We start from the raw sequence: 23,006 nt of genomic DNA, 5'->3' as shown, positions 1-23,006 counted from the left end.
GGTAGCTGCAAACTAGCTTTCAAAACTTCCTTACGTTCTTGGATAAGTAGTAATTTACATAAATTTACTTCCCATTTTCTATTGCAATTTACAAAACGAAAATTGCAAGAACTAATCTGCAGAAAACATTTCCTTGTATGTTTTACTACCCGTTTTGTTCAGTTTGATAAAAGAGATTGCTCTGAGTTGGGTAGAATGTACTTCTTTAGTTATAAGATGGCTAAAGGGTTTCAATGAATATTTTTATAATGTCCTTGTATAATAAACTGGGCTGGGAAGTGGCTCACCAGGCTAATGCAGCCTTTTATTAACACACAGCTGCCTGCAATTACAATTACTGCAGGCTCGAGTCCCACCAGGCCCAAGGTTGACTCAGCCTTCCATCTTTTATAAGGTAGGTAAAATGAGGACCCAGATTGTTGGGGGAGCAATAAGTTGACTTTGTATATAAATATACAAATAGGATGAGACTATTGCTTTACACAATGTAAGCCGCCCTGAGTCTTTGGAGAAGGGCGGGATATAAATTCAAATTAAAAAAAAAATAAAGCTTGTTGTTTAATTATCTCCTTCTCCTGCTTCCTCTGTTTGTTCAGTTAAATTCTGAAGGAATACATGAAGTACAGTTGCCAGCACCCAACTAAACATCATGGGTCTTAAAGATTTCAGAATTCTGTAAAGATCTGTACTTTATATACTTACGGATAAGCCAAGAATTTTAAGTGCTAATATCCACTCAAAAATTGAGTTTGGCTTATCCACAGATGGGCTTATATACAGTAATTGAACATAGCCACATCAACAGTAGCATTCTTTCCCCCCTCCAACTGTATTGTAAGGTCAAAAACATCTCCAAGAGAAATTTAATATGGCCTCTCAAGCACTCTGATAATACGTTCTCTACATGTCTCACCTTTTTCAATTTTTGTTTCCATGTACTGAAACAGGGAGAAGCACAATATTACACAAAGCCCATTTTTCTTCTTTCAGCTAAGATTCCCTCCTCACAACAAACCGCCTTACTACCAACTATGTTTCAACCAGCATTTGAACATTTCCCCATCTTTAGAAAACATTCTACATGCTTTAAAAAACATTGTACTTGCTCTAGTTTTTCACCATTTGTGTATATAACTTACAATTGTTGTTTTTAATGCTGCTGGCTGAGAACCCAAATGATTTGCAGCAAACATTAGATGGAACTGTCTGATAGAAAATATGAACCTGAAAATTTATATAGCAAACTCTCTCAATTTTCAGATCCATCTTCCATGCTGGATTATACAGTCTAAATTTACTGCAAATCATTTGAGTTATCAGCCAATAACCCAGTATTGTCTGTATAAAGTACATGTATCTTCATTGCACAAATCACCTTACACCTTCACAAACAGTTCTTCCACAATTATCCAGAAATCATTAAGAGGACATCACTCTTCCTGAACTTACTGTCTCGGTGTTCTGTTTATTCTCATGCATGCTTTATTTCCATAATATTCTACTCTTATACCATTTAGCAGTCAACCTTAACCTCCATATCCATGCAAAAACTTTCATAGGTCTGAGTTGTTCTTTCTTTATGTCAAAAATATTCAATAAAAATAATATTTTAAAAAGCAAAAGTTTTTCTTTTTATCACATGTTGAATACAGAAATGCAGTGTGTGGGGTAGGGGGAGAGAGAGGGAGGGAGAGGGAGAGATCTGGAAGCTACAGTGCTGCTGAAAAAATAAAGGTATATTTAAAGACAGGCAAATCAAAGGCCTACAAGAAAACTTGTGGGCTGTGCAAATGAAAGACATTTCATTTTTTCCCTTTCAAGACAAAGATAAATCATGACGAAGAAATGAATATATTACCATTGCCTTAGTATTCCATGAATACTCACAATCATTTGTCTGTGAATTTGAAATCTGTGAAATGAAGAAATCTGGAAATAAATTACTATAATTATTTTAATGTAGAAAGCCCAAAATGATTCAGAATGAACAAAGTCAGGAAGTGAATGTGCTGTCTCTCACTTTTATTTATCGATTATTGCAATGTACTGATTTTAGCTATGTAGTGCGATATATATTTGCACAAATTATTTTTTTTTCAGCATTTGAAATCTGCAGGTTGTTTTTTTTAATTATGCAAACAGTTCCTCCACACTCACTCAGTTTTTATTTTTCTCCATATTCTTCTGTAAGGCAACATTGCCCTCTTGTGGCTTTATATATAAGGCATTGGTTTTGCTTTGAAATAACCTGTCCTCCTATAAACTGGTTCAGACAATATTTGCTTTGAAGGTTCCCTCTATGGCAGCAGAAGCATATAAATGAATCAAGTCACAAGGATATACCAAAAAGAAAAAAGAGGAAATAAGTGGATCCCTTCCATTTGTTTCATTTTCACACTTTGGCATTTATTGTGTTATATTAAAAAAAGGGAATGAAAATAAGCACACTTCATTGGCCTGGCTGGAAAACTAGTCATTACACAGTCACTCTTTTATTCTTATTTATTCAATTGATGGGGTACTCTCATTAGGTGCAGTAAATTAGGTAGGAATTACTCATTGTATTTTATAGTCATTGAGGCATGACATCTACGTCCTGTTTGTAATAAAATCAGTGCAGCATTAAATATTAATTTTGAATGTTCAAAAATGCCCACCCCCTTTTTTGTTAAGGTCAGAGCATCTTTGATTTGCCTATTACAAGTCCTGGCCAACTAGTTTGAAAAGTAATATTAATGCATTAAATCTTGCTTTCAAGGCCACCAGCTTTGATTAAGTGGCAATTGAAATCTGCATCAAATAACATTATAAACGAAATATTCAAAGCCAATGCTCTAAAATGCACTCACCTTTCAATAAGTAAATATATATAAAGACTTTTTTTAATTGGATATTTTTAATCCACTTAGGATAAACAAGCTTTATTCTGAGAACTACTCAATATGGCAGACAGGAGAGTTTAAATCCACTCAGCAGCTTCATGGTAAATCAAAATTAAAACTAGGACTCCTTGCTTAAAAGCAATACCATTCTTTACCTTCATCTTAAATAATAAGTAATGAGTTGTAGTCACTTTCAGGAAAACTGGTTTTTATCTTCCCCCCCGCTCCCTGACGGCAATAGAAGTATAAAATTATTATATTATTTTTAAAAATGCTAAATGTACATTTCAGTTTATAGAAAAAAACTGCACAATCATGAATTTACTCAATCAATTTTTATTATGATCAGAGACCAGCATTACCATGAATTTACTTATTCGCTTGGGTGCTTCTGCTTACCTACTTGGAGTACCACAGTTTTTCTGAGAAAATATGTACTGTGTTAATGTACCTTCTGCACAGGGACCTAGAACTCACTTCCATTTTAGGACTTTGAGGAGTGTTTTATGTAAGCAAGATCTGGAAGAACTCTGGAAGAAACTGTTTTTAAATATATGTTTAGTAGATCCTTGTTGGATACGAAATTACCTTATTATATGACTAGTGTAGTATACAGGTTTCTTTGCAAACAGCCTGTGGGTCAAAATGGGGGACATGAAGGAGATATTGTTTAATATTAGGACAATTGCACCTATTTATCCTAAACAATATTTTAAGGAAAATTGCTTACTTTGGGCATCATTCTCATCAAAATATAACAAATGGCAGAAAGTATCATGACTTTAGGGGAAAAAAAACTTTTTTTGAGATCAATCTGAGGTTAGTAGTGAATGGGAAACAACCAGGAAAATTAGGGCTATTAGATTATACTGAAAACTAAGTTAAAAGACAACAATCCTGTAAGTATTGCAATTACAAACCACTTCTGTATTGTGGGCAACAAAGCAATTTAGATGTATTGAAACAGATTAAAAGTAAAATAAGCTGAAAATGTATCATGATAAGGAAGCCCAATTGTCCAATTTAATTAGTACGAGAACTACTACTGAATCTAATGTAGAAAATATGCAAAACAACAACAACAAAAAACCAACCAGCCGAATAAACCTAATTAGGAGAAAAGAAATGTACAAGTAATTTGAAGTATAGCAATGCTATATAAATCCTTGCTTGGGTAGAATCTGATAATTTTTATATATGTAGATCTTGGCATCTTCTCCCATGTAAGGTTGAGAGTATCTTGGCAACGTTTCGACGAGGTCTCACTCATCTTCAGGCTGGTGCTTTCGGCTTCGTGCTTCTGTGAGCAAAGCGTGGTCGGCGCTGCCGTCTCTCTGTAAATACTGGTGGGGAGGCGGGGAGTGTTGCTGTGAGTGAGATGGTTGGCTGTGTGGTTGCATCTTGATTGGTAGATGGAGTGGGTGTTTGCAGATTGGTCGGCTGTTTCGTAGCTTTGGTGTTGTGGCCTCTGGAGTTCTGTGATGTGATGTCTTGAGTAGATGGATGTGATGCAGCATCCCGGGTTTTGGTTTGGCTCCGAGTCCGAGATCTTGTCATGTGTTCCTGGCTTGCTTTGTGTGGGGATCGGGGTGGGGGGGCAGCATCCAGTGGTGCCAGCATGGTCTGGCTCCTGGATGGTGGTTGTGTTTCATCTGTGGGAAGGGTTTGGGTTTGAATCTGATGAGGATGATTGGTGGTGGTATCATGTGTTATCCTGGGTCCGGTGTCAATTTTCATGTCTGGGACTCATTTGTTGACTAAAGCTAGTTTCCAGTTGTCTGGTAAGTGGGAGGTGTCATCCTGTTTGTTCATGTTGTGGGGGTTCATGTTGCTCACAGAAGCACGAAGCTGAAAGCACCAGCCTGAAGATGATGAGTGAGACCTCGTCGAAATGTCATCAAGATACTCTCAACCTTACACGGGAGAAGACCCGAATATGCTAAGACCTACATACCCGTGAAAACCTATGAAAACACACACACACACACACACACACACACACACACACACACAAACACACAGAGTAATTTATGCTCCTTTGTGGCTGCCTTCTGATTGAACTTGTATCTCACTGCAATAAAGACATCATGCCGGCCACATGAATGTGAAAATGTCTTCAGACAGCACTGGTGCAGGGCCTTGAAACAGAGATGACTACTGCCCCCTAGAGTCAGCAACGATTAGCGCAGTAGTGAAATCTGATTTTTTTACTATCAGTTCTGTGGGCATTGCTTGGTGGGTATGGCAGAGGAAGGATACTGCAAAATCTCCATTCCCACCCCACTGTGGGGCCAGCCAGAGGTGGTATTTTCCAGTTCTCTGTATTACTCAAAATTTCTGCTGCCGGTTCTCCAAACCTGTCAGAACCTGCTGGATTTCATCCCTGGACTAGCGGAGAAAATCTACAGGGACTCAATTCCTTCCTATAGTATAAGATTGCAAAAAGCTACATGTCATACACAAATCTGTGTATTTTAAAACTTCAAAATATGTTCAGGAATAGTTCAAAGAATGTTAATATTCAAGCTATTACCTGAAGTCTGTCTCTACATACAAAATAACAAAAGGTTTTATACAAGGTACATGGTTGAATAAGGCCATTATGTGAATGATAGCTGTTAAATAAGAAACTAGAGTTTGGTTTGCCAATGGCCCTTAAGATTCCTAGTCCCAGCAGTTGGCAACTGTTGTCAGTAATAAACTATTTTGATTTTGCTACACAAATAAACACAGCATCTTTGCTCTTCAGTTTTCCCAGTAATATAATTTTCAATCATTTAATGTCATTTAGAATTCTGAATGAGCATTTCCCAATGTGGACAGATAATTTTGCAAAGAGGTACAATGTAATTGAAACAGGATGCATGGCAGACATTGTTACTGAAATGATGACGAGAGATTTAACTTTGATTGATTCTGAATTTTATTATTTTATTTTAAAATACAAATCCAAAAATGTGAAGTAAACTTATACACAAACAAAAAATGCTTCAGTAACTAAAAAAATTATATAATATTTATAACTCTTCTACTGTCTATCTGAACAAGTTTACAACAGGAAACACAAGAAATCATTCTTCAAGAAACAATTTGTATAAATTTCTGGGAAAACCTTTGCACTCTGAAAATTGAGAAAATATGAAAACCAACACTAGAAGATAATTGTTTTTCAAAATATCTTAAAACTTTATTTTAGCTAATAAAATACACTGGATGTGTCAATGCTTTCCACCACTGAATATTCAGAATTACTGCAGTAGTTTCACTATATAAGCCTGCCATTTGTCAGTTTCTGTTGCTGTGAAATAAGACTGGCATACTTTTCTAGTAATATATGTTATTTATTAGTGTTAATTTTCTGAAAACCACTCTACATTATAACCCGTGAACTTTTTCCCCAGTGGAATTTAATTTGATAATTGCAGAGGACGAGGACATTATTTTGTATTTAAAAGAAAAAGCCCATGAATTTCACAGACTGCTAAAAATGTTTATAATACTACGAAGTGGACACGAGTAAAAAGTCTTTTTGAATTATGTAGATGAAATGGTTGATTTCTATTAATTCTGAATGTGAGAACATATATATAGCAGTCATCTACTAAATCTGCTTTATGTATCTACAATAATAAACTGTATAGGAATCTTCTCCATAAGGAATGCTTTTAATTGGCCCCAGAGATTAGGTGTTCTCAAGAATTATACGTTTTAAAGCATATTTTGAAATTTCTTTCATTCACTTAAAGCTAGTAGAAAGATGCTCTAAAAAAATGACCCCTTTATTCAATAAAAATGCAGATGGAATATTATAGTCAAGCAACATGAGTCCCCAAGCTTGCAAAGAGGAAAACTAATATCAAGCGTAAAAATGAAATGCATCTTCCCTTATCTGCAATAAATAAGGTACAGAATCAGTTAAAGTGCATTGCTGAACAAATCATTGAATTCTATTATTACTGCTATGCAAAAAAGCAATACAAGATTGTTTTCATATGTTCTATTCTATAAAGGCGTAAATATAGTAGCTGAAATTACAATCTTTTATAAATGAAAGATGTTTTCTGTACCATTAAATTTAAAAATAAGTTACATACTTTTTCATAAATGCTGGAAAGTTAAGAAATCAATCATTGGCTGGTGTTAAAGAAAAGATTTTTTTAGAAATGCTATAGTCAGTATGTTCTTTAAGGCTCAGAGAGAGAGAAAGAGACAGAGAAGCAATCATTTTTCTTGACATTTTTTGGCAAGAGATATAAAAGAAAATTATCTGTCATTTTTAAATTTGAATGCATATATCACACTAAAGCCAGCTCATTCAATGTCCACTGCTATTGCACTTCTGTATTCCTTTGAACACACTTACTTCAACACAGTAACAATGATTTGCAATATAACCATGGTAAAATAAAATGTTCTAATTCAGTGACATGAAAAATGTCTGCTTGTTTAAAAACTTGCTTAAGAGAATGCAGACCATCCTTATTGTTATAATACACTTTTATTCACTTATATAAAAATGTTATTAATTCTCATCAATACAAATTTGTCAGGGAACAAAAAGATTTATCATGCAAACTCTTAATTAATGCTATATACTGGTGTGAAACCCATTTCTAGTCAAGTTAAAACAATATTTCCTGGGGAAAAAAAGAAAAGATGACAAAATAGGATTTAAAATAGGAAACTACTGCTGAATCCAAGTCCTTGTAGCAAGTTATGTTTCGATTCATCACAGCTCTAAAGCCTTGTTGAAAGATTACTGTACTTTCTGTACTGTTACTGTACTGTAAATGCTACATTTCAAGGATTAAGAAAGTATCAAGTAGGCATTATTATTTTTACTTAAAAGCAAAGGTTATTTTTCTCTGTAGTATGTCAAGTAGGCTTTTAGCGATTCAGGGAGTGGTAGATTCATAATCTTTTCCCGCAATAAATTTGGTGGAGGTTCCTCTGTTTTCAAGACTTCATTTTGATCTTTTTCATCATCTTCTTTGTGGTCTTCCTCCATCTTTTCATCTTCTTCGCTATCTAGAGGTTGAGGAATGAGCTGATTGCCAACAAACACATAGGTATTAATCCTGCGTCTACGACACCTTCTGCGTTTACGTTTTGGTGGAGGTTTCTGTGTAATACCTTTGGTTTGCATTTCATCATTTACATAGTTTCTAAGAGTGCGTCTAATATAGATCCGAGCCAAATCCTGTAGATTCCTAACAGCACAGGGAGCTATAAAGAGAAAAAATTAAATTAAACAAGTCATGGTACTTAAATTACACCATAAAATATTTTGAAGTAAATCATTAAAAATATTGAACAAAATTTAAAATATGTAAAGGCAGCAATCACTTTTCTGGCATGATTTCTTAATAACTTTGACAAAGGACCTTGGAAGCAGTGTTTTTTGTAATTTCTTCCAATGGCTTCTTTTGCTCCTTGTATATTATTAAATCGTATACCATCATGAGCATTTTGAAACAGGAGTTTCCCTAATTACAAATATTTTTAAATATGAGTATTACTTGGTGCTGTCTTGCAAGAAACATAAAATGATCCCTTATTTCAAATCTGAGCTACAAATATTCCCCTTTATTGGTATTTTAAAGTATTTTTAAAACTTGTGTCCAATATAAATAAGTAATAACATGGTTCAGCAAACAAAAAATCGGAGATGACAGATCAATGAACATATAGAAAACCACAATAAATCACATGTAACTTTAACAATGTTTAAAAATTTACACTTATCATTTATTTTCAGTCATCACTTTTGTGTACTCATTTACTTGCTATAAATTAATTCCATCCTGGCAGAAGGGACATGCTATGGACTCCATCAGCCAAAAAACTTCAGCTGGTAGAACAGAAGAACTTTTTCTGTGATGGCTCCTGCCCTCTGGAACATCATGCCCCTTGAGGTCAGATCCACCCTCACTCTCTTGACCTTCCATAAGAGTCTGAAAACTTTGCTCTTGCAATTGGCTTGGGGCCCTGTTCAGGTTGTCAATTGCTGGATATGATTAGTAAACTAAAAAGATGCCACCTCCACCCTGTTCATGTATTTGTTCCTATTTTACCTAGTTTTTGTTAACTTTTAATGCTTGTTTTTAATGTTTTAATATTTTATATTAAAAATTTTATGATGTTGTAAACTGCCAAGTCGTTTGACAGTGAGATGGGCAGCATATACTTTTAATACATAAGTAGACAGATAGTTTGGCTATCCAACTCAGAAAGAAATAGATTGACTGCAGGCAATAAACCAGAAAACTGTAAATTCTATTCATGCCTTAGGCATGAAAATCGGCTGGATAACTCTGGGCCGGTCATTCTCTCTCAGCCCAACTTACCTCACAGGGTTGTTATTGTGGGTAAAGTAGGAGAAGAAAAGGTATTAGGTCTGTTTACCATATTGAGTTATTTATAAAAATAATAAAAACAAAATATAAATAAAATAAGGTTTATTATGAAATTTTATTATCTTTACAAATAGAAATAGGCAGGAATATAGAACAGTAAGTTATACCACAATATGCCATCCATTAAATTATGTTGTAAGCAACTAGATTTTATTTAATTCACATATCAAAGTACTGTTAGCAACCAAATCCCAGTAACAATGAATTCATAAATTGTTTTTACCCAGAAACAGGTTACATTTACATGGTGCACTACCCTTCCATATCAGCAATCCCTAACAACTTCTGTTAGCACATCTGTTAGGTTTAAAATTTAGATTCTAAAAACAAAATCATAAAATGGAATCAGTAACAAGATGGATTATAAATATGGTATCCTAGTCAGCCAAAGTTGCTCAGTTTCAGGGAGAAAATATTGTAGACAATTGTTAGGATGAGTGCATAAACAGAATATACATTTGTAAGATTTATTACCAATTTCCTTCTAACCGGGAATTTTTGATAATATATATTATGCTCTTGTTCAGGATTTCAGAAATGTTTTATAGTTAGGACTACTTATTGCTTAGAATGTGGCCCAATATATAGAAGAATTATTAAGGGTCAATATGATTTTTTCATTTATCTTTTTTCAAAAAGAATAAATGCTTTTAGCTGCTTAAGTTTACTTTTAGTCTATGTTAGTTATACTACAAGGAAACATACAACAAATATTACTTACGCAGCCCCACACTATCATTTTTGCTGGTGTCACTTTTGTTTGGCTGTACAAGTGGAGCAAATGATACAGCAAGGATGTTTTTGCTTTCCCAAGTATTCTGTCCAGTTCTCAGGATCTGGGTTAGCTATATAGAATATTGAAAATTAATGATACAAATTTAAGCTATTACATCAATACTTGTTTTTGTATTTTTTTCTCATATAATGATCTTGCTCTGATAGATTGGAAAAAAACTATAGCTTATAATTAATGCAAGTGAACTTGGGTAAATCTTAAGACTTGTGGGATCCATTTTGATAAAGGGTTGTGGGGTTCCAATAGACTTTTTACTTCTTAAAAGCTCTTCCTATAAACCCAAAATTTGGCCAATAGTCCTTGGTTTTCAGATTTTTAGAAAGTGAATTGGGTGTAGGCTTTGTGACTATTTTGCTCCATCCCACTTACCCCCAAAAACCCTTCAAATAAAAAAGGATTTTATTTAATTTTTGCTCCAATTGTTTGGTAATATGAAAGTATTAATGTCTTCATTTCTTTCTGCTTATTTTTTCATCAAAAGAAAAGAAAGACAGCTGCAAAAGGGTTAGCTGTAACAAGCCAATTTTAAACTTTATTTATGAAGCCCAATAACATACCTATTATTGGATAATAACTTTCATACCACTCATAATTGGGTAGAGAAACATGCTAAAGTACCAATGATTATCTCTCCCACAATAAATGTCCTAACACCAGGAAAGATTATACTTGTTAACCCTTTAGCCAAATTCCATCTGTGATTAAAGTCACAAGGATCATATCCTGTAATTATAGACATGAGCTTAGTAAGGCTACCCAGCATTTAAAAAGGGATATATTATTTAATACTTTCCAAATAATTCAAACTTCTAATTTCAGTCAGTCCTAGCTATCATTTATAATGAAAAGGAAATTGAGGAAATTGTAATCTAAAGTAAACAGAGGGTAACATTTGCTTCTATCTACCTTAGAATTTGGAGGAAATCATAAATGATGAGTTAGTAACAACCATGCTGCTATGTGTAATTATGCCTATCATAATCATCACAACTTTGTGATGATCTGTCAGTAGCCACAGATAGAATTAAGAACATGTTAATATAATTTTCATCAATATTTTCCTTCAATTTAAATTAAAAAAAATTAAATTGTTGAAATTTATTTGTGGAAAAGTATGGTTTACTATTAAGCTGTAAGTATTTAAAGCCTAATTTGTAACTGAAGCAGCCACAGTTTCATCTTTTTTCTTTACCGTATTAGTTCACAAAAAAGTATCAACCCAGGTGACTACAATCTTTCCTCTCTTCTTCACCCTACTACACACATTGGGGAAAGAACCTACTGGATATAAGCAAAGTGGCTGCAATGTTTCCAGGTACTTCATCAAAGGTTTTTGTTTATCGGACTGGACAGTGCAGACACATAGAGCTGTGCTATTCAGTTTGTGCTGCTTGCCTCCCCAGTAACTGTTTCTATCTGCCTACTAGTAAATTTTGGTGACTCATCCGATAAGCCAGATACAAATAAAAGGTTTAAAATATCTCAATTTAAATGAAGTATTCAAAATTACAAATTAGTAACATTTATTTTTAAACTGCAGTATTTCAGCATGTTAACAGGCAGAAGTAAAAGTTATTTAAGAAAGGAATGGGTGATTTCAGTGTCTAAGAGAGTAGATCATTTAAATCCTATTTTCCCAAGCTTTTTCTTTCTTTCTTTTTTGCTCATACAATATTGTATAATGGACTAACTCTGTCAAAATTACATTTGCAAATTCACTAAAAATCAACTACAGGTGGGCTAGTAGAACTGTCCTGAAAGATCAAACTATTCAATGAGAACATTTCTTGAAGACAAAAGGGTTTTATTGTTGGTCCTCATTCTTCCAGTTTACATTCTGTTTACAGTATTGAGGCAGCTGATAATGGAAAGATTAAGAATAATGTTATTTAAATGTCACAAAGGAAATATAAATATTCAAAGAAAAAAGGTTTAAATCACCTGATCTTCTATAGGCATAACCAGAATGCCTCCAATTTTCAATAAAATTTTCATGTAGTTTTCGTGGTCTTTTTGCACACCTGCTCCACAATAAATCCGGTCATATTGATGACTGTCTGAGGCTATCTGCAAGCAATTTCCAACTACAAATGCAGGTTCACAAAATTCAAATCTGTGGATAACCAAACATTTCATTTTTTTAAGAAAGTAAAATTAGAAAAAAATAAACACTGCTGAAACTGAAATATCTCTGCAATTAAATACACAACCAACATTTTTATGTTCTATATCTTTATTTGATTAAAATGTAAAGTTTAACATGCTTTAGTATTGCTTTAATAATGTGCTATTTATTACTAAATATTTTGTAATTTAAAATAAAAAATATAAAATATGGATTTTTTTAAAATAAGAAAATAAAGTACATCACAAAAATATGTTGGCATGCCTACGAAGAAAACCAGAGTGAAAAATATACACCTAAATGAACATCTGCAAGGAGAATATTCTGAATAAAAGGTATCATAACTCAGAAAGCACATCGCAAATGACTTCAGAATGACAGTCTACCAATTTATGGCATCCACAGTAGGATCTCCCTAGGCAAATTTAGCAATCATGCAGGTTTATAACAGGGAAAATAATCTGCTAGATAACTCAGTGTGAAATTACTCAGTGCTTAATATACCAATTACAAAGTATTTATCCCAGTAGCTAATATTCAAGCAGTGCAGTTAGCTTTATTATATAAATAACACAATTCTGGTCAGATCTGCCTTCAAAAACCTGGCCTTACCTTCCAGGCTAGAACACAAATGTAGAGCATATTTTAACCATCATAATAGTTATCTTTGTCCAGAAAAACTTTAGTAAGCCAACAAAAGCTAGACAGTTACAAGCATCTTGCCCAAGCCTCAAATATTAAAATCATCTCATATTCTAGAACAGGCAGTGCACTGAATATCTCACTAACTCTAATGTGAAAATAAATATGCAAGGTGTCATGAATCTAAATTATCTTATAGTAGGTGCTTTACAAAATTGTTACCACAAGTTATAGATGAAAGTGGTATCAATACTATTTCAAAAATTTCTTATAAGATTCAACATTCTTATTTCATTCTGTAGGTAGTGAGAATTATAGCATTTATAGGAATCATAAAACATCTCAAACATTTGATGCTTTTAGTTACCTATTTCTCAATTTTGAAACCAGTATTAACCATTTATACATTTAGGTTTTTTAATCATTTATTTCTAAAAAATTATAATACTAGAAGATAGTGATCCCAAATTACCTTAACAGAGGAACACTGATGCAAGCAGTACACTAAAACATGATAGCATCCCCAGTATTAACGCTTATACTGAAAGTCAGTTTTTAATGAATTGCTTTAAAACCTCTTAAATAGGCTGCAAAGCACCTTTTTTGTGACTGTAATAATTTTGAATGGTTGTAAACTGCCCAGTCAGTAAATGAGGATTATCGCATATTGTAACTGTATTATATTGGAAATATACAGAGTACCCATATTTACCATGGATATAACTTAAAATTCAGCATTTTATATTTATTCATTTCAGTGTGAAGTCTGCTAAAATAAGGATGCATTAAAGAGATGGTGGCAAAGTGACATGTTTGCATCTGGTTGCTCCTTCCGTAGCTCAAGGAAATATTTTCCTGAAACTGCATAGTTCCTATGCAAGCCTAAGAAAAGCCATGGTTTCTTTAAAGAGTTGCTGTCTGGTACATAAAAAAACTTATAGTGGGATCAAACACCTTTCCTGCTTTGGATCCAAATAGTTACACAGACATTCTTCCAACTGGAATGACTTCTTAGGGATTGCATTTACCTCCTATTCTTTCAGATTTTACAAACTCTATCAATTTAGACAGAATATTTCAATCTAACTGAGTTATTTCAATGATTCATATTTTATTTTCCCTGTTGGAGTGGGCATGCTGCACTTCTAAACTGAGATCATAGAGGTGTTTGGAATGTGGGAGGGCTATGGAATTTCTCAGTCATCCAGGTAGTCATGGTTGTCCCAAAGGTGCTTTTTCAAGAGGCAACTGGACTTTCTGGTATTTCTTTGAAAATGTTTTGCTTCTCATCCAAGAAGCTTCTTCAGCTCTGACTGGATGATGGGAAATGGAAGGATGCAGGAATATTGGAAAAGCTCAGGAGGACAGAGAGGACGGCTGGTTTGAAAGAGGGGTCAAAGAGGCCATCTATGTCAAAACTGAACAGCCCTCTCTCAACAGAGGGGGAGGGATACAACATCTATCTATCTCCAGTCTACAACACAATCTTTTCAATAGTTCCAAGTAGGCTGACACAGATAAACCTCTAGCAGTGGTGGGTTTCCCCCGGTTTGGACCGGTTCTTGTGAACCGGTAGTAAAACGGCAGTAGGCTCCGCCCACCGACCCCAACGTCATCAGGAAGCTTCTGCACATGCACAGAAGCATGCATGTGCATGCGATCCCGCTGCAAACTGGTAGTAAAGGTAAGTAGAACCCACCCTAACCTCTAGCTGGCCTTAATGACTTGCTAAAAGAATGCAAATGACCAGTTGTCTGCAACGAGTATAAATCCTTCCATTCCCCATCATCTAGTCAGAGCTGAAGAAGATTCTTGGATGAGAAGATTCTTGGATGAGAAGATTCTTGGATGAGAAAATATCTTCAAAGAAAAACCAGAAAGTCCAGTTGCCTCTTTAAAAAGTACCTTTGGAACTTGTCTGCCACAAAGCTGCTGCTTTTTCTCCACATACTTCTCCCTGTAGGCAGAAGAGCCCTGGAAAATTACAAGCTTGGTTTAAGGAACTGCAGATAGATGCTCAGTATACTGTTCTATATGCTATAAGGCAGTTTTTTATTTCTGTGCATGCAGTGAAGAAACATTTTGCCATGCACAGGTAAACTAAGTAGCCCTGTTTCACAGAACATTTCCACAATGTGCCTAATGGCAAATAGTACAGGTATCAGATAATATATTCAGAATTTATATCAGAGAAGCAGTATTATTGCAAGAAATTTATCATGCATAAACCTCATTCACTAGCTGTGCTGATGATTAAATTGGTTAATGCTATAATGTAAATCAATCTCTCACAATACAAAGGACAAACGTTAAGCAAATTAACTTTTCATATCCTCAGCAAACTTCTATTTTCTTTCATCAAAAGTTCAAAAGATTCAAAAGAGTAACAACAGAAGAAAAATGACACTTCCTTTCAATACTGAAGATAAAATTTCTTAATGGAGAACCATTGTTTGGTGTTATGGTATTTGGTGATTTTAGTAGATTTAACAACTATAAATCTATATGAAGGATTGCCTCTAATATGACTCCATGTTTACCAGCCACATACATCAGGTGTTATCAGTCCCTAATTATGGTTGGAATCTTGCAACCCTTTTAAGATCTTTTACAATGTTTCTATTGGGAGTTGGATGTTACATATAATCTCTGCATCAGAAAATTAACACTTAGGTATTCAATGAAATACATTTGAGACATACTGAATTAATGAAAAATAATGATAGTCTCAGTGATTTGCTGTGAGGAAGACAAAAGCCCAATTATAATACCATAAATACTAAAGTTATACCATTGAGTAAAACAGAGCGAATTATTGCCCAACAGTGAAATCAGACAAAAACCCAAGATAATGTATGGTAATGTAAGGGCACAAATTTATGCTCCAAAGGCTGTTTAGAAACGAGGGGATTCTCCTGCATCTTTCTCCCATTGTATAGCTGCATCCAGCTTCCTATGTAACTGTGCACTGTTACAGACTATTCAGATGTACACTAAATGTTCTTTCAAAACCCCTGAAACTCCATTGGTAGTGAAAATGAATTATAGTACAAATCTGTAGTTATACAAATAAACACAAGATAGTAGACTGTTGTTTTTAAACCTTCTTTTTTTCATGATCAATGAAATCGTGTAGCTAGATATACTGTAGCATCAGGTTGACTTTAGAATTCACACCAGTTAATGCCACATAATGTGGCCTTCCCACATGCCTACTTTTGGTCTTAGAACAATGAAATGGCCAAGACTAAAAGTTAATGCTAAAACATAGGTATGCTCATGTTATGATTACAGATACAAAAAGTAACAAAATAAATATATTTCAACTTTTTATTTAATCTAGTGAGCCACAGAAATGAAATGATTATTTAAAAGAAAATACTATTGGTGTAGAGTAAGAACTTTGACCTTCTTTATTTAAATAACTTATTAGAGCACAATCTTCTTTCAATCTAGTTTCTTATTAGAACATGGTCAAAGATTGATAAAATGAATAAAACACATTGCAACCCAATCTGTGGTACAAAATAGACAAAAGAAAAATAAGAAAAAAGTCAAATGATCAATATGAAATACAGTTCAGAAAATTAGGCCAGATTTCTCAGATTCACAAGTTCAGGAGAATCTTCCTTATATAAACGAAGATGCAAGTAAAATAATTACCTTGGAACTCCAGAAGCCAAAATATGTCCTGTCCTTATGGTTAGCCACTGAGTAAATATAAGTTCATTTCATAATTCAGTCAGAACACATCCATGTTATTCCCACTTCTGCATATGAATCATTAAATATACTCCAGGGAACATAAAAAAAGAGCTGACATTTTGCACCTGATTTTCTAACTCATTAATTGCAGATAATTTTTTAAAAAAATAACCATAATCATATGGCCTTTGGAAATACTATAAAATGGATCGAAACAAATTTGGACAAGAATTCCTTCAAGACTTCTGGTATATGTGGATAGGAAGGAAGGGAATTTATAGTATGATGATGAACCCGTAATTTGACAATTTTGATGTAAGAAATTTAACATTAAACATACAAGAGAGCACTGTTTTTATATACCTTTCTACTAATCTATATAAATTATCATCTGCTAGTAAGTAATCTGATGAGTGCTAGTGCACTTCAAGGACATATTACATTAATCTTGAATTCCCAGTATCTTCTAAAATAAATAGAACCCAAATCTCATATAAAAGAATCATTAACTGAAGAGGTTGTGTCAGGGCCGATTAGGCTGAGGCTACATGAAAAATTCTAAGTGGGCCATTACTTTTGGAATAAATTAGAGCTTCTGATAGGTGATGATGTATGATGGTCTAATATATCAGAAAGGTAAGATTGAATCTACATACATTTAGAGTCCCTTCCCTTTATGCAGCAGGTATACATGTTCCATTGATCCACCACTGAAGGCTATATAAGACTTCAAAAGATATTATTTGTCTAACTTGGGGCCAATATGTTAACTCTGTAAACCACTTACAGAGGGCTGTAAAGCAATGTGAAGCAGTATATAAGTCTAAGTGCTATTGCTAACACAGATTTGCAGCAGTTTGTTGCAACAGGAATTAAGCTTTCCTCTTCTGCCACTTCAAAAAATTTTTCAGTTATAACTTTTGTGGATTACAATGGTTTCAATTTTTTTGTTTATTTTAGATTATACAGTAAGGATACTAAGGGCTTTTTTTTAAATATGCTGTCTTCAGAGCCAAATAACAGTTTTTCCCAAGGTATATCATATTTTAAGATTTTCAAGTTAGCAAGGCATGAGAATTTTCTCATCAGATACTTTCTTGTACTATATACATATATTTCTAACTATTCTAAGCAAAATGAAAACTGCCTTGATGTAGCTCATTTAAATAAAATTATCATATTTCATGTTTCCTATTTTTTCTAGTTCTTAATAAGTCATAGCATTTTTAAGAGAAAATAACTTGATTGTAATTGTATTCTGAATATAATACTGTAACAAACTATATACCGTATTTATATAGGACACACTTCCCCCCCCCCAAAAAAAGAGTGGAAAGATGTGTGTCTTATACAGTGAACGTTGCCAAAGCCCCTCCCACCCGCCAGCCCCCACCCTTTGGCCTCTGCCTCCCAGCAATTTACCTCCTTGCAGCAAACAGCCTGTTCAGCTTCAGCTGTTCCAGGCTGCAGGGATCGCTACCGCCTGTCAGCGCCAGCGCTACCCATCACTGCCGCCTACTGTCGCCTCCCTGCGCCCCATTTTCGGCCTCTATGTGCCCCATTTTCAGCCTCTCTGTGTCCCATTTTTGGCCCGTTCCAGGTGGCGGGGATAGGCGGCAGCAGTAATCCCCACCACCTGGAACGCACCAAAATGGGACACATAGAAGCTCAAAATGGGACACATAAGGCTGAAGATGAGGTGCGCGGAAGCCAAAAATGGGGCTCGCAGAGGGCGATAGGTAGCAGCAGCGATGGGCAGCAACAGGTGATGACGATCCCCGCAACCTGGGACATCTGATAGGCGGTATATCGGAAGGCTGATCCAACCACCAATTAACTACTTGTGCTAAATCAGGCTGTGCTGAAGCTGACCGGTTTGCTGTTTGCTGCAAGGAGGTAAATTGCTGCTAGGCAGAGGCAGATTTTCCCCCCCTTGTTTTCCTCCCCAAGGTGTGTCTTATACTTCAGAGTATCTTATAGTCTGAAAAATAGGTAATAACTGTAAATTACAAATTCAGGTTTAAAGAAAAAAAATATTAGCAAAGCAAGTGGTAGCAATGACTTAATGGTCAGTATACTGACATATCACAATGATTGTGCTAAATCATAATTTTGAAGAACAAAGTTTAAATTACCATAAACTAATCTAGTTATTATTTTCTTCTGTATTTCTTAAAATGATAAAATAGGAACGCGGTAGCCTTTTATACTACTTTAATAGTTTATATAGTAATGATTATTTATTAGATTTATGTTCCATTTTTTCTTCTGGGAGTTCACAATGCTACCTTTCTTCATTTTTCCTGAAAAGGGAAATTATAATTGGTCTAAGTTATCCTGTGAGTATTTTCTAGCTGCGGATGAAATTTATTGAAACTCCAAAGTCCTTAATTATTAATTATTCATATAGTTCTGAATGGAACATATAGCATAAATGTGGTAATAAAATTATAGTTATATTTGGATACAGATGCATTAAGTACTATATAGATTCTATAAAGATTACAGTCTTGGTAAAAATAACATTTCATATCAAAACATGCAAATCTATATTAGCACCACACTCATCTGAAGTTAGTTTTTTAAATGTTTTACGAACTATTTTGTCTACATATTTATCAAACTTTCAAATGAGTATATTTAAAAGCTGTTATTACTGATGTAGTCTGAAGAGTTTTAAGTAATTACTTCTGAAAACACTAAAATGTATTGCTTGTCAATTAGCTGTATTTCCATATTTAATCTGTATTGACTGCATTCTGTAGAGCTTTGTCTTGAAAACTGAGCACTCTTTCTTTCAATATGTTAGCAGAGCCTAATATTTGGCAAGGATACATCAACATCATGAGCCAAGAAAACTCTCTTAACCAGAGGAAAGGTTTCACAAGGGTTATTGGGTTTTGTTTTGTTTTTTTGGCCAAAAAGTGCCAGCAAAAATAGTGAGAAAGCACAAGAGCATTGGAAATAGAAGTTTACGGTAACTGTAAAATTTTGCACATGAAATAATTATCAGGAAGAACTTTAATTTTATTATGTTCAGTGATTAAAGCCACAGCATAGTACACAGTAATGTGTTTGTTGACTGCAGAGATTTGTTATAAGCACAAAGTAGTTTTTAATCCTGATTTCAATTTTGGCAAATGCAATAGATACAATTCTGTTTTACAGGATCCTCAATTATTCTGCTGTTCTTTTTTTACCTGGATAGAGACTTCCTCATTTTGATGAAAACTTCTAAGTTCAATGTGCTTGCAAAGCATGATGTAAATATAGTGTTCAGCCACAGGGTCTACTAAGAGAATCTCAAATCTTTCCAACTAAAGCAACATGAAAAATATTCCAAGGATTATGTTTTGTTTGCTTTTATAACAAGTAAATTTATCACTGTTCTCATTTCAATAGCAGAAGCTTCCAAATCTGAAAATTGTAGATTTCTATTTTTTTTTCTTCAAATAACCAATTATCTGTAAAATGACATATTTATTCAAGTGGATATTGGATAAAAGGCTTTTCTTTTTGTTGTGGGTCAGCAGAAGTTCCTTTTCTAGTCTTTGCTGTATTAATAGAACTAAAACATACTACTGTTTTATTCCTGGGAGGCTGAATAAGTGGACTTCCTTTCCTTCTGCAGATATTAGTGATTAAAAATATTATCTTATTAGTAATACTTTTTCCAGTAGTAACACTACAATTGTTCTCACTTACCATTGTAGAAAGATGACTCTTTCATTACCCAGAGATGAAGGTATCCTTGCCCAGAAGGAATCATATCAGCTTTTGCACTTGGGGGATTGGTAGAGTGCTAGCAGGTGGGCAATCTAGCACTGCCCCGTGGCTGTCCCTCCAAGACGGATATTCTATATCTAGAAGCTGACTGGGAGCAGAAAAGACAACATATTCCCCTTCAATAAACAAGTGAAGAGGAGTCCTGGCATTGCAACATCTGTGCATTAGATAGCCATAAGGATCCTTCTATTTTCAAAATTTAAAGTAGCTCATGTCAACTAAAGAAAGAACAGCATTGCTTATTAATTTTCAAAATAAGGGCAATGCAATGACCTAAACTTACGAAGTGCTTCTCCTAAGGATTGTCCAGATAAAATAGAAAGTTGTGGTTTGCTGCCTAAGGTAATGTTTTCTAGTGAAATTAAATTTTAAAAGGAAGAAGTTCTAGCCTTCATGTGTTTCAAAATGATATCTCCATTTCAAAAGAGAGCTATTTTTTTGAAATGTATGTCAAAGCTGAACTTACTGCTAAAATATCTCCACCTTTTGAAATAGGTAAACAACTCTGGTGATTTTTCCAACTGTTAGAAAGTTGTATGTATAGAAAATTTTACTTTGAAAATATAGATTTAAGTGTCGGAAAATGAAAGAAATATCACAAACCTATTTGTGAATAGACATTTCTGACACATTTTTGAACCCACTTTGTCATTTTAGATACCTATATCTAGTATATTATTATCAAAGGATAATAATAAAAGATAATAGAAAAGCATCAAAATTAACCTAAAAATTCTACCCTATTATTGCAAATACCATGAAATATAAGCCAAAGGAGAATATACTGCTTTATTTTCTGATTAGTTGAATATACTGCTTTTTCTAAAGCAAATACGATATTCATTTCCAAAGATAATTCCTTGATGAAGTATAGCTCTACTTATGTACATTGAAATACTAATACTAATATATTAAAACCAGATCATATGGGCCAGCAATCTTTCAAATTGTTCTCATCTCCAAAAAAAATCTGATACCCAATACATTTGGGGTAGAGGAAGAATGCAGTAGACATGAAATGCAATTTTAATCTTAAACACGTTAACATCAATTTAGCATTTTTAAGGACTTGAAATCATTGATGTCATATGGGTTTCCAATTCTTCTGTCCATGATTGAAAAATTCCAATATTATTTTTAAAATGTTCATATATAATTGGAAAAGATATGTTCTGGGTTTAATTTTCATTAGTGATTCCATCAGACATGAAAGCACCTCAGGTAACTTTGAAACAGCCCAGGCATCAGGGATATATTATGCCACCGAACTCTACTTAAGTTGAAAATACTGCTAACTGTTGTGAGTTAAGCAATCCAAATTCGACTTGAAGCTAAGAAAAGCCTTTAGAGTAATTGTTGCATGATAACTGATTTAAAATACTATCCCAGTTTCTGCCCATTCTTTCCATTAAACATTTTTCTATCTATTTCTTAGCATGAACTTCTTCCAAAGAGTTAAATATTTTTCTCATTTACTTATTAAAATATAGTTATAGAAAAGATAGTATTAATAAGTGGACAAAACAATTTCATAAGTTTTATAACTAACATTCATTACATTACATTAATATAAACCAAAGTAGAATGAGTTGTTTTTGTGATATTATACAAAACACACACACACACACACACCTTTATCTATATATTACTAAAACTTGTATGTTTGCCAGTGTGTAACCTTTAATGGGACAGTATAGCACCGGCAACAATTTTTGAACCTAGGTACTTCATACTGGCTGTATCCAATGCATCCAAAATCCAGAACAAATGACTCATGTGAAATTGAAATTTGGCAAATTTTATAAAACGATTTATTTTATGAAAATATCATAAAACTTTTTTGACATACCAGTAGTCCTCAATTTACCACCACAATTGAGACCAGAATTTCCACTGCTAAGCAAGATGGTTGTTAACTGAGTTGCATCTGATTTTATAATCCTTTTTGCCATGGTTGTTAAGTGAATCATACAATCATTAAACAAATTCAGCTTCTTTCATTTCAAATTTAATTTTTAAGATTCTCTAAATCTTTATAACTTTCCAATGCTTTGGGATTTGCTTGTTTTCTTTTTACATGCCATGAAATTTAGTAAAATGTTCCTTCTGTTTCATGGCATTTTCATCATTTATTGCTGCATGATTTCTCTCTTTTTTTCTGGCAATTATTAACAGAATTATATGTCATCTATACAACATTTCTTACTAGTTTTTTTTTCTTAAAATTTCTACTAAATTTTCAGTTAACAAACTTATGGATGATAAAAATAACTTTTGTGATATTTTTGCAAGTCTGGTACATTAAAGATCATGATAATCAGGGAGCAATCTTAGTTTAGTTAATGAAATCCTTGGTGATCTATTCCCCCAAATTTATAGTATATTTTATAGAACTTTCCAATCTGAAAACATTATTTTCTAATTAAAACGGAGATACTTCTCAAAAAAGAAATCAAACGAGGTACAATATTCATTTTAATAACATTAAATTTGCCGCACTTTAAATACATTTATTAACATCTAAACCAATATTTTTTAAATTTTTCAATATACTTCCACATATTCAGAAATCAAATACCCTCAAACTATTAATAAAGTGCCCACAAGGATCAATATATTCTCGCCATCACTACCATATTAGCACTTTACTTAAA

The 23,006-nt window shown here is 33.7% G+C and overlaps 1 protein-coding gene across 5 annotated transcripts in view; it reads right to left on the bottom strand.

Annotated features, from left to right (window-relative positions):
• Positions 1-5,787: 5,787 nt before the first annotated feature.
• Positions 5,788-23,006, bottom strand: part of PCMTD1 (protein-L-isoaspartate (D-aspartate) O-methyltransferase domain containing 1) — a 37,752-nt gene continuing 20,533 nt past the window's right edge. For 4 of the 5 annotated variants that reach the window (XM_058174472.1, XM_058174470.1, XM_058174471.1 and 1 more), the window contains 3 exons: positions 12,036-12,207; positions 10,020-10,143; positions 5,788-8,108 (listed from right to left, as the gene is read on the bottom strand). In XM_058174472.1, coding sequence (XP_058030455.1) covers positions 7,738-8,108; positions 10,020-10,143; positions 12,036-12,207 — 667 coding nt within the window. In that variant the 3' untranslated portion in view covers positions 5,788-7,737. Of the gene's footprint in view, positions 8,109-10,019; positions 10,144-12,035; positions 12,208-20,271; positions 20,400-23,006 lie in introns of those variants that run through there. The other variant, XM_058174473.1, reaches the window with a different exon arrangement.

The sequence above is a fragment of the Ahaetulla prasina genome, chromosome 3, assembly GCF_028640845.1.
Source record: "Ahaetulla prasina isolate Xishuangbanna chromosome 3, ASM2864084v1, whole genome shotgun sequence".
Classification (NCBI taxonomy): domain Eukaryota; kingdom Metazoa; phylum Chordata; class Lepidosauria; order Squamata; family Colubridae; genus Ahaetulla; species Ahaetulla prasina.
The sequence above is the reverse complement of the archived record's forward strand: the minus strand, read 5'-3'. Positions and strand labels throughout refer to the sequence as shown.